Genomic DNA, 13,060 nt, shown 5'->3' on the forward strand with positions numbered 1-13,060 from the left:
TTCTGAAGAGGGGCGGCCAGTCTGCTCTGGGTCTGCCTCCTCTCTCTCTCAATGCACTGGGGCCGGATTGGGGCCGGCGCGCAAACCAGGGGCCCTCTCTGCTCTCTCTCACGATGCACTGGGGCCGGATTGGGGCCGGCCCGCAAGCCAGGGGCCTTCTTTCCTCTCCCCCCCCCATGCATCCTGTGCATCCCCAACCTGGTAAAAGAATCAAACAAAGGAACTATTGAAATCTTGGGAAAGGAGGACAGCAATGTGTGCAGATCAGCATGCTGCGAATGGAAGGCAAGGGAGAGTGTTTGGCCATTTATGCATAGGAGCATGGTAAATAGAAAAATTATATAAGGAAACCAGAGGGACTGGTGCTTTTTTTTTTTTTTTTTTTTTTTTTGGAATGTTGTGGGGGGACATACTCTGGGAAATCGCTTTAATGCAAGAGGTTTACAGTGGCCATTTATGCATGGGAGGTTTTCCCTTGGATTTGCCGCTCTATAGATGCACCTTTTCCCCATCCATATTCTCAAAACTCAACAATCAGCCCCCAGGCAGAGTTTTGAGAATTCGGATGGGGAAAATGTGCATCTAGAGAGCGGGAAATCCAAAGCACTCCTCTTGAATTGGCACAGGTTGGAGCTGCTCCATTCCCACTTTCAGCTAAATACTTCTCTGGGCACATGGATGCAATTCCTGCCCCCCCCCCCAATCCTGCCTGTCATTAAAGGGCAATGGGTTTTACACTTATAGAAAATAGAGGGAAGCTTTGAGGAAAGTGCTGCCTTGCCCCCTCACCCATTGGAATCTGACTGTTCCAAAAGCAGAACAGAGCGAGGGTGGAAGAAAAATGTAGGAGACCAGAGGGACTGGTGCTTGTTTTTTGCGCTGGGGCCGTGCCCACATGAGGTAATCTGCTGGGTGGAGTTGGGGGCGGACATAAACAATGAGCTTGCTGGAAGGGGAGGCCTCCTGCAAAGGGGACAGACCGAATCCAGATTTCTGGGCAAAAGAGCCCTTTTATACTTTTTTTTGTTGGGGTTTGAATTTAGGAAGGAAAAATGCAGTTTTTGCTAGAGCTATGAGGGGCTCCTGAAAGGCTGGCATGGTGTGTTGGGAACTTGACTGAATTAAAATGAAAAATCAAAGGACTAGCTTCAATGGGGGTAGACAATGACCTAATTAATGTCCTGCTTCTCTGGGCAAGACAGGATACCTGCTTTCATTCTGGGTCCAATTGATCAGTTTACTGCTCTAGGAGGAGAGTGCATCCTTCACAGGTATTGGCCGAGGGGAATTAAATTAATTTCCAGGCATCCTGACAATAGGTGTCTTGGAGCTCTATTGGGGTTGGTTGGCATTTTATTTCCCCTGTATGTATGGCTAGCTTTAATGACAGAGAATATGCTTTCCAAAAAGGGGCAGGAACCCTAGTGGCCGTTTCCCTTCATCTAATATGAGGGTCCAAGGGTGGGGGCCTCCTGGGTGGCTTATCCCCCGGGGGGTGCCTTCTGGGCAACAGTACTATAGGATGGGGTGTTGTGGCAACTGTGGGGAATCCCGTAAAATTGCATCTTTTCCCCTGGTTTGCATCAGCAGAGGAGGGAGAGGGAGATGATTCAACTGATCATTGCAATGCCTCATCCTTTTTTAAAAATAAATTTTTATTAAGTTTTCAACAACATAAAACACAACATACAAGACAACATACATATTTAGTAGCATAATTTTGCACTTCTTAGACATATATATATCTAAGATATGAATATCTGAAGTGGGTCTACAATCAGCCTAATTTCTATTATTCTTTAAAGATCTATCATATTTTTAAAAAATATAATTGAAAGTATATGAACTTAATTCTAAACACTAAAATAACCTAAAGGTAAAGGTCCCCTGTGCAAGCACCGGGTCATGACGTCACATCCCGAAGTTTTCTAGGCAGACTTTGTTTACGGGGTGGTTTGCCAGTGCCTTCCCCAGTCATCTTCCCTTTACCCCCAGCAAGCTGGGTACTCATTTAACCGACCTCGGAAGGATGGAAAGCTGAGTCAACCTTGAGCCGGCTACCTGAACCCGACTTCTGTCGGGATCAAACTCAGGTCGTGAGCAGAGCTTTTGACTGCAATTTCTAATTATAAATCAAAAAGCCATGTCTTGATCTTATGCTCAATACTAACAATGAATGATATTACTGTACATGTTATAATGAAATAATAAAGTATCACAGATTACCTCTATATCATAACTATTTGTAGTTATTACATAACTACCACACTAGAGCCGTCTCTACTGTAACAATTCGTATTAAGTATTAATGCCTCATCCTGTGGAACGTTTTGCTTGCAAGACTCTCCCAGTCATCAGAGAGGAGTTTTGGGACCAGTGGGAAGTTATGTGGGAAAGGAAGGGAAAGATCCACCCCATCAACTTCTTCTATGAATTCTTCCACTGGGTCTAATACAGTGATCAATGTTTTTAATTTTTTATTTTTACAAGCATTATTTTGTAATTGCATCAGTGACTTGTTGGGGATATAAGAAACAAAAGAAAAGAAAAGCAGTGGTTTATCTGCAAATAGTAAAAGTACTTAATTCCGCCTTCCCCCTAAAAACAAGAACTGATACTTCAGAATTGATTCATGAATAAAGAAGAGGAAGTAATAAATTATGTTGTACATGAAAGATACAAAAGGAGAAGTGGAATCTTTGCTGAACAGGGTTCATGTCTGAATAAATGTATATAGCAGGATCTTGCCCTTGTTGAACTGTGAGTAATATAGCATTACATTGAATGCCATGTGGAACCCCAGTTTTAGCCCTGTTTGCAACTGATTGCAGACGGGAAATGAGTGAACCATGTAAGAGTGTCCTAGTGTTGAAGCATTGGTGGTGGTGGGGGGATTATACATCTAGCCCATAGCTGACAAAGTGGTCATCATTTGGTATCAGTCTTCTGACCTTTAAGTGGAGAATATGGCTTCAAGCTAGCATTGCCAACTCTGGGTTGGGAAATTCCTGGAGACTGGGGGTGGATCTGAGGGGGTGAGGGAAGAGGAGGGACTGCAGCAGGGTCTATTGCCTTAGAGTCCCACCCTCCAAAGCTTCCATTTTGCAAGGAGACTGATCTCTGTTGCATGGAGATCAGTTGTAATTCCAGGAGATCTCCAGCCCTAACTGGAGGTTGGCAACCCTACATCAAACATTCAAAGTATGTGATGTAACATTGGCAAAGAAGCACTAGAAACAAATTTGCAAAGCAATGCACTTCTAGGAAAACTAACATTTGGATTGTTCTGGGATGATTTTTTTTTCCAGATCACCATTGGAAAAGACCACCTACGAAGATGCCTCACAGCTCTAGGTTGTGACATCATGGCCAGAGAGCGCAGCAACTTTGAGACCTATTCCATGTTCTACGAAAATATCCTGCAGCAGCAGCAGCAGCTACTCTATCAAAAAGAACAAGTATTTTCACACCATTGGTTTCATGTGTTGCTCTGTTTCCTCTTCACTTGGAAGGGGTTTGCATGGTTGCTGTACTAATCAAGGAGAAAGATGGTGATTTTTGGTGGAGATGGAAGATGCTTTTTAATTCTCTTTCAGGAAATGCATGCAACAGAAGACAAAGACAGAAATGCTGAGTTGGGGCTTAGCCAGGTGGGTGGCAGTAACTGTGTTATTTTTATTCAGCTAGGTATGTCTCTTGTTGCTAGTTGTGTATAGGAGTGTTTTAAACCTATCCATTATGGTTCTAGTAGGTTATCCGGGTTGTGTGACCGTGGTCTTGGTATTTTCTTTCCTGACGTTTCGCCCACAGCTGTGGCAGGCATCTTCAGAGGAGTAACACTGAAGGACACACTACTCCTCTGAAGATGCCTGCCACAGCTGTGGGCAAAATTCAGGAAAGAAAATACCAAGACCACGGTCACACAACCCCGATAACCTACTAGAACCAATGAACTCTGACCGTGAAAGCCTTCGACAATATATTCTATCCATTATGAATTTAGAGAGAGATACATACATACATACATACATACATACATACATACATACATACATACATACATACATAGTTTTAATTGCATTTTCTCTTGCTTGTTTAGGTAGCTGAACTGAGCCACGAGATGATCATGGAAATAACAGCCCTGAGAGCTAAATTTGCTAATCTACAAAGAGAAGATTTCAGCCTCAAAGAACAAATAAGAAAAGAAGTGCAAGAGGATTATAGCACATTAATACAAAACTTATTTCTGATGTGTTTGCAACTGAAAGTAGGTATAAAAGATACATGTGTGTGCAAAATGCAAGCCAATTTAGTCTGCTTATTCACAGACAACTTGGTGAATAGGATGGGGGAGGTTAAAAAACATTTGTTAGATTTTGTTAACAATCTCCTGAAGCCCGGACCAGACCTGGCTAATAGGTACTCTGCACAGAACAGTCCAACGCTTCAGCTACTGTTCCACTACAACTCCCTTGCCTTTGAAATATAACCTTTCACAGTTCTTTCCACCTTCTCGCCACTTCTGCCCTCCTCTCACTTCTCTTCCATCTTCACCTACGACGTGTGCCACCAGTGAAAACAGCAGCTGGCTAATTGGATGCCGGCCTCTACTCTGGTGTCGTGCATGAATGGAATAGTTTCATCATAACTCTAGCTCTGTTAGAAAAAGTGGAAACAGATATTCTCTGTTTACACAGTTCAGATGTCAGTAGTAAGGAAACAATGGTGACACGTGTGTTTTAAATGGGGAAACCATTTGAATTTTTCAATTCAATAGGTAAATACTATTTTTTAATCTGCATATGTAGCATATTAAAACTACAAAGCCATTTTCTTCGGCAAGAACAAAAGAAAAGTCCTTAGCACACTTATTATAACATAACTCTGGTAGGCGAAAGCCAAATAAATGTGTTAATCTTTAAGGTACCACAAGACTTTGCTTTTGCTGTAACAGATGGCTTCCTCACTAGAATATCTTTCATTTGAGCTACTGAGAAAACAATTGTAAATTCATCTTTCACCCACCCCAAAATCCATAACACTTTTTAGCTCCCATGACTGTAAAAAAATAAAACTTACAGTATTTGCTAAAAGAATGAGAGACTGAGGGAATCAACATTTATGTTGCCATTCAAATGTCTTGCCTTCTTCTTTTGTGACTATTTAAAATTTGCAAAGCCTGGATTCCTGATCCCTTCAGAGTGCAACAGGTGTATAGCTGCTGGGAACTGTTCCCTAGGAGTTTATGTGATGCCTGCAAATAGTAGCCTTTCCAATCTTTCTTCCACGTGGAAAAAAAAAACAAACCCAAATTGTTATTCATTTATCATGGGGAGCCTTGTGTTTGTCTTCAACTGGACACTTTGTTTCAGAAATAAAGCACAGATTTTTATAGCTAGGAATATCAGTTGGTGCTTCTACACAATTGTGAGTGCAGTATATATAACTGCTGCAGGAAGGTCAGGAGCATATATTAGGTAGTGCTTGTGACATCAAACAAGTATGCCTTTGTGCCCATGCCATTTTCTGCACCTTAAGTTCTTTTCAACTCCTATACAGTTGTATAAATAATTCTGACCTCTGACTGTGGTTTCAGGGAAAACTAGATGAGTATCGCTTAAGCATCAATCGATGCATGTTTGAGATCATCAGTGAGGTGAGAAGAGATGGGGTGGACAAAATGATTGACTTGAAGAAGAAGTTTGGCTCCATTAAAGACAACAGTGGCCTCAGAGAACATTTGGCTCAAGTAAGCGGATGTGTGTGAGATTTTTTGAATTTGTTATAGAAAAGGAAACAGACAAATTTCAATATTCAACACTGAGAGGAATTAGGACAGTGCATTCAGTATAGTGTTGATACAATTAAAAGGTCCCCTGTGCAAGTACTGGGTCATTCCTGACCCATGGGGTGACGTCACATCCTTACGTTTCCTAGGCAGACTTTGTTTATGGGGTGGTTTGCCAGTGCCTTCCCCAGTCATCTTCCCTTTACCCCCAGCAAGCTGGGTACTCATTTTACCGACCTCAGAAGGATGGACGGCTGAGTCAACCTTGAGCCGGCTACCTGAAACCAACTTCTGTTGGGATCGAACTCAGATCGTGAGCAGAGCTTGGACTGTAGTACTGCAGATTACTACTCTGCACCACAGGGCTCATACAATTACCTGTTTTTAAGGCACTTTCTAAATAATGAATGGAAGTGACTCAAATGAAAAGGTATAGGACGGTGATACTGAAAAACATATCTAATCAGGAACCAACCCCTCATTACGGTAATTTCCTAGGACTCAATGATGTTGCTAACCCACCAACACATGGGAGAATATAGCTTATCCCTAAGATTGTTGGAGTGTCTTTCTTGTGAGAAATTTCTAAGTTCGTCTTCCAAATCTGCAAAGGTCACTGATAGAGGCATGTACAGACGTATTCCAGCAGGAAAAATATACTTTGGTGTCTTGGCTGTGTGTATGCCTCATGGCAGATTTTGAGGAACACTAATGTGCAAACACTTATCAGTGTTAGGAAACTACCATCAAGCAGGTGTGAGGCATGCAATGCCACAAACTAAGGCTGATTTATATTTAGTGGTGCTCAATTCAAACAGAGAGGGGGAACAGAAATATGTTAAGAAGAAAAATAAAAAGCTTGGCTTGATATGCTGAGGCACAAGAAAAGGCTGAGAGATACCACTGTATCACTTGTGTTAACACAGGCCTGATTCGACCAAGGCTAAAGCACTTTCCTGAGGGACTTCACACTCACAAAGCATCTTGTTTAAACTGGGCTGCCACCCATGTAAAGCAGCTGAGAGGCATGCATGGTTGCTTTGCACAGATGGCAGCCAGTTTACATGAGATGCTGTTTGAGTGCAATATTGATTGTGTGTGTTAAGGGCTGTCAAGTCACTTCTAATTGATGGCAATGCTATGAATTAATGTCCTCCAAAACATCCTATTGTTAACAGCGTTGTTCAAGGCCTTGCAAACTCCAGGCCCGTGGTCAATCCATCTCATGTTGCATCTTCCTCTTTTCCTGCTGCCTGCCATTTTTGCTAACATTATTGTCTTTTCCAGTGACTCAAGTCTTCTCATAATGTGACCAAAGTACAATAGGTCTTCAGATTATTGACTTCATCAGAAAGCAGATATTCTAAAAATATAAGTATAGCACAAACGGAGGGAACTTAACTCAGACTTATCTCAGAACTAGAGGAATAAAAACCATCCTAGATGAAATGTATGTTTCATTGTGGTAGTGTTATAATGCAAAAATTCATTTTTCAGTCTCCATGTGATGTCAAAGCCAGTTTTGGATAACTTTGAGTAGTTGCAGGCAGAATACTTGGATTTCATTTAAGGGGACATTATTTATACACTGTTTCCCATTTTTTAGATTCTGCTTGCATCTTTTTTTCCTTCCACAGTACAAAGTCTAATGCTTAAACTTGCACAGCCAAACAGCTGTGGGGGAAACAGTGGATTTGTCAGATGGGGAATTGATGGGGATTATCTGCCTTTATTAGCAGGGGCAACTGCAGGAGCTAAGGGATGAAAATAGCCGTTTGGGCAAGTTGGTGTGCAAACTGAAGACCATGCATTGCTGGAAAGAAACAGTCCAAAAAGCACAATTGTCTGCCTCCTTGAGAGAGATGGAGAAGGTGAGACCCCAAACCCTCTTTCTTTAGTAAGCTTGCTGAAATAAAGTCATTCTTGATTATGATGATGATAAAGCATTCTAGTTACTCATAAATTAGAGGATAATTGTGGATTGCAATATTTAAAGATTCCATTTCTCATTTTACGATTTCAAGTTTACCTTGATTGAGAAGGGACTATATGACTATGAAAAAGGATTTTGGATATGCTTATATGTGAGGGTAGAAACATGCATCTACATCGTGGGTCACATATGACCATGTAAGCACAGTGGACTGCAGACAAGTTAGCTGCCTCACTTTTTGTAGAGGATTGTTGGTTTGATGAATTTGTGAACAAGACCTCAGAAAGTCTTTCTTTCTCTGCCAGTGTTACTTTGATAAGGGGGACTATGGAATGAGTGAACATGGCTTACCTGTATTTTCTAGGCTGGGCAAATTGTCACATGAGTTGTCGAAGGCTTTCACGGTCAGAGTTCATTGGTTCTTGTAGGTTATCCGGGCTGTGTGACCGTGGTCTTGGTATTTTCTTTCCTGAGGTTTCGCCAGCAGCTGTGGCAGGCATCTTCAGAGGAGTAACACTGAAGGACAGTGTCTCTTACAGAGGAGTAACACTGAAGGAGACACTGTCCTTCAGTGTTACTCCTCTGAAGATGCCTGCCACAGCTGCTGGCGAAACGTCAGGAAAGAAAATACCAAGACCACGGTCACACAGCCCGGATAACCTACAAGAACCAATGTCATATGAGTGTTTCAATACACAAATCCTGATTTGTCATGCCACTGCCAAGTTTAGGCTGAGCAACAGATGGCATGACTAACTGTAGCCACCTTATACAAAATCAGCTGGTGGGCAGGTGCTGTGGTTGTGAAGTGACCACACCATGTCTGATAGGGTTAATTTAAACATGATTCTTGGTGAGCTGAACATAAGAAAAGCCCTGCTGGATCCCATCAAGGCCCATCAAGTCCAGCAGTATGTTCACACAGGGGACAACCAGGTGCCTCTAGGAAGCCCACAAACAAGACAACTGCAGCAGCATTATCCTGCTTGTGTTCCAAGGCACCTACTATAGTAGGCATGCTCCTCTGATATTGGAGAGAATAAGTATGCATCATGACTGGTAGCCATTTTCAATAGTAGCCATGGATAGCCCTCTCCTCCATGAGCATGTCCACTCCCCTCTTAAAGCCTTTCAAGTTGGCAGCTGTCACCACAACCTGGGGCAGGGAATTCCACAATTTAACTATGTGCTGTGTGAAGAAATACGTCCTTTTGTCTGTTTTGAATCTCTCACCCTTCAGCTTCAGCAGATAACCCCACGTTCTAGTATTATGAGAGAGAAAAGCTTCTCCCTGTCCACTCTCTCCCTACCATGTATACATTTTTTAGAGAATTTATTAAGAGAAAATGAGAATATAACAATAAAAGAAAATGGAAATATAACATTACTAAAATACTCATAATACAAATTCTTGAAAAGAAACTAAAACCCTGCTGCTAATATAACTAAAATACCCATAACAGTGAACCAAGCAATACTCCATCCATTTATCTAAAATCTGCATGATTATTACATCACTCCCTCTCTGCGATTTACACATTGGAGTGTTTTTTTCCATCCTTGAAATAGTTAAATTCCAGCAAGTGTCCAGATCTTCTGCATGTGCTTAATTATCTACACATGCTTAATTAACCCACCAGTGCAACATCTTCCTAGCCTACAGAGCTCTGGCGTGCTAACTAAGCACACTTTGCTTGGGTAGCAGCTCAGTTTAAATAAGTAGGGTTGCCTGGTCCCCCTTTGCCACTGGGGGGATATTTTGGAGGCAGAGCCTGAGGAGGGTGGGGTTTGGGGAGTGACTTCAATGCCATAGAGTCCAATTGCCAAAGTGGCCATTTTCTCCAGGCGAACTGATCTCTGTTGGCTGGAGATCAGTTGTAATAGTGGGAAATCTTCTGCTGTTCCCTGGAGGTCCCTATAAATAAGACATTGTGCAAACACAAACTTTCATGGGTAACTGCTTTTGCCTTGCCACCATCATGTTTAAATCAAGCTTTAGGGACATTTTGCCCCTTAAAAAATGGAAGTCTTGTGGCACCTTAAAGACCAACACAACTTTATTCCAGCATAAACTTTTGTTGATTAAAGCCCATTTCCACAGATATACTAAGTGGATCCTCACTATGCAGTCATTTAGTTAGGAAAATGTGGACAAAAACATAGCAGCAAGGCCAGGAGCTTTGAAATGCAGGAACTACAGTGTGAAATGTCATTATGTAAAATTCAAATTAAGAAAAATACAGAGACCATCCACTAGTTAAGCGAAGCTAACTCACTCCTGTAGTGGGGGGTGGGGAATTCCCAACTAAGATAGTTAGCATGTTAATGAACGAGGAATCCCAAATCCATGTTCAAACTGGGGGGGGGGGAAGTAATATGTTTCTTTCTTTTTCATACTCTTACATATAATGATTGCATAATGAGGATCCATTCATAGAACATGTACTCAAAGAACATGAAAACAATTATCTAAGGTAACACTATATATAATTAACTTTCATTTTCCAGAGGAGAGAATATAAATTTTCAGACAAATGTAGAAATAGCACAGAAACTAAAATAAACCTAAAACTTTAGGGTCCTTATTTATTTATTTATTTATTTATTTATATCTTTATCCCGCCCTCAATCCCCGGCCAAGGCCGGAATCAGGGTGGCTAACAACATAATACTTAATACATAAAAATGCAGTAAAATACACTAAAATAACGATATAAATATAAAACAATTTAACTGCCCCATAAAATCATCATAGTAAATAATGAACAGAATAATAAACAGATGGCGCTCATTTTTAGGCATGGGGACCGCTGATGCACCTGAAAAACAGCCAGGACCCCTACATTTTAGTTGAAACCGTTGACAGCAAACGGGGGTGGGGGGGAGGCCAGCTCTGATGGAAAACTGTAGCTGCCCTCAACTGTAGGCCTGGTGGGATAACTCTTTGAGGTCCTGCAGTGCCCTGGTCCCAGAAAGGGAGTTTCACCAGTGAGGACAGGAGGACACTCCTTGGGCTGGGGACCACCAGGAAGTTGTTATTAGTGGAGTGAAATGCTCTCTGGGGGACATACCAGGAGAGGCGGCCCCCTTGTTCTTTTTACAGTAAGTACAAAAAACCCACAAAGGGGTTAATTACAGGGCACACAGAGTTATCTTTGTAGAAATGCTTGTGGCCATGAATTCTCTATTTTGCATCCTGTTTTTGCACTTGTAGGAGGCCACTGAAAACAAAAAAGAGTGTCTGAAATACAAGATGATGGCGGAACAAGAGGTCGTTTTATTTCGTCAACAATTGAAGGCTGCCAGGAAAGCTCTGGCACAGTCTCAGGCGGAGAATAAAAGGTTGAGGCAACAGCTTGACAAACAGGTTTGCTACCGAGCTCTGACGCAACCCATTCTAGCTAGAAAAAGGGAATTCTCTTATTTTATTGATACCGTTGCTAAAGCTGGAGGGTGAGAGATTCAAAACAGATAAAAGGAAGTATTTTTTCACACAACACATAGTTAAATTGTGGAACTCCCTGCCCCAGGATGTGGTGATGGCTGCCAGCTTGGAGGGCTTTAAGAGGGGAGTGGACATATTCATGGAGGAGAGGGGTATTCATGGCTGTTAGTTAGAATGGATATTAGTCATGCTGCATACCTATTCTCTCTAGTATCAGAGGAGCATGCCTATTATTTTGGGTGCGGTGGAACACAGGCAGGATGGTGCTGCTGCAGTCGTCTTGTTTGTGGCTTCCTAGAGGCACCTGGTTGGCCACTGTGTGAACAGACTGCTGGACTTGATGGGCCTTGGTATGATCCAGCAGGGCCTTTCTTATGTTCTTATGCTCCACTAAAATAAATTTGCTCCTTTTATATTATCAAGGTATGACTGAACATATTCTGCATTTTCATTTTTAATCTAAACCACATTCATGTCTGTAAGAAGTATACTTTGCAAAGTTACTAAGCAAGTTAGTCTAACCCTCAACTATATCCTCTGGGGGATACCAGTGACCAGTGAAATCACAAAGAGAAGTCTAACCCTCAACTATATCCTCTGGGGGATACCAGTGACCAGTGAAATCACAAAGAGAAGAAGTAAAGATTGGCATTAATTAAGCAAAACTGATCAAGAATATCATTCAAGCTTTAAAAAATAATATTACAGGGCTCTACCACAGTGTGACTCCCAGTCAATGTAAATTTTAAAGAAATGAAGGTCAAACAGCCTCTGCCTAGGACTTGCAAAGCAAATACATAATGCTGAGAGCGTGCCAACCACTACACCAAAGACAATTTCCTTATTACATTCTCAATAGCAAACTTCTCCGTGTTGTTTACAACAGACGAAATAATAAAATCATAGCCTTGTAAAATGTACAATGTTTTATTATTTTAAACGCTGATACTGTCACCTAGACAACATTAAAACCTGGAATTTACTGCAGCGAAAACAGTGCAATCAGTAAATGCTCTCTGAAATAAAACTAGACTTCACAGGGCCTGTAAGGTGGAGTCGTTCTGCCAGGCTTACTGTTGAGGGCAGGTGTGCTTATGGTCCGTCTCTATTTATAATCTGGGATTGGCTGGCCACTGGCACTCTCATGGCAGGTCCTGCCTCTCTCACCTTCTTCCCTCCCCCTCCCCTTCTCCTGAGTATGATGGATGTGTTCCTGGCTTTATAGAGGTTTTAGCTGTATTTTTTTTGTATTTCTTTACAGGTTTTTTTAAAAAAATGTTCTTATTGTACTTTTATTGTAAACCGAAAGGTATTTTATTAATTGTTGTTAGCCACTATGAGCCCCACTTTGCTGTGAGAGGGTGGGATATTAATTGAAATAAATAAAAATTAAAATTAAAATTAAATGGAGGAGAGGAGAACAATATAAGCTGCTTTTGAGTCCCGAAGGAGAGAAAGGTAGGGTATAAATGAAGTAAAATAAATATAAATTAAGGTGTGGCAGTCCTACTATTTGAGCAATCAGGAGCACACAAGGAAATACAATATGCAACACATCAATTGCAAATACGTATATGACCAACTGTGGTTAGTTCTTACAGACCTTAGGCTTTGGCTTTAATAAAAGGGGAAGCTGTTATGATTACATTAGAAATCAGATCAATACAGACCATGTTAGCCCACTGCGAGGGCACTTTTTAAAGATTTTTGAAATCTTAATTAACAAGGAGGAGACACTCCTTCAGATATATATTACCATAAAAATGTAAGCAGCTATTTCTCTGTGTTAGCTTTGCTAGGACTTATTACTTTTTAGTGAAGGAATTAATTTGTGTGGCCGTCTTTAAAAAATTCAAACCACCTAAAAGGCAACACTAGGAAAGATGACATTAGT

At 41.4% G+C, this 13,060-nt stretch overlaps 1 protein-coding gene across 1 annotated transcript in view; it reads left to right on the top strand.

Annotated features, from left to right (window-relative positions):
- Nucleotides 1–13,060, top strand: part of LOC130483447 (coiled-coil domain-containing protein 162-like) — a gene marked incomplete at its 3' end in the record, with an annotated part of 49,732 nt that overhangs the window by 25,342 nt on the left and 11,330 nt on the right. The window contains exons 12-17 of the mRNA XM_056856205.1: nucleotides 3,309–3,458; nucleotides 3,597–3,650; nucleotides 4,100–4,267; nucleotides 5,597–5,749; nucleotides 7,525–7,659; nucleotides 10,936–11,088. Coding sequence (XP_056712183.1) covers nucleotides 3,309–3,458; nucleotides 3,597–3,650; nucleotides 4,100–4,267; nucleotides 5,597–5,749; nucleotides 7,525–7,659; nucleotides 10,936–11,088 — 813 coding nt within the window. The remainder of the gene's footprint in view (nucleotides 1–3,308; nucleotides 3,459–3,596; nucleotides 3,651–4,099; nucleotides 4,268–5,596; nucleotides 5,750–7,524; nucleotides 7,660–10,935; nucleotides 11,089–13,060) is intronic.

This window comes from Euleptes europaea, chromosome 10 (genome assembly GCF_029931775.1).
Source record: "Euleptes europaea isolate rEulEur1 chromosome 10, rEulEur1.hap1, whole genome shotgun sequence".
Lineage (NCBI taxonomy): Eukaryota > Metazoa > Chordata > Lepidosauria > Squamata > Sphaerodactylidae > Euleptes > Euleptes europaea.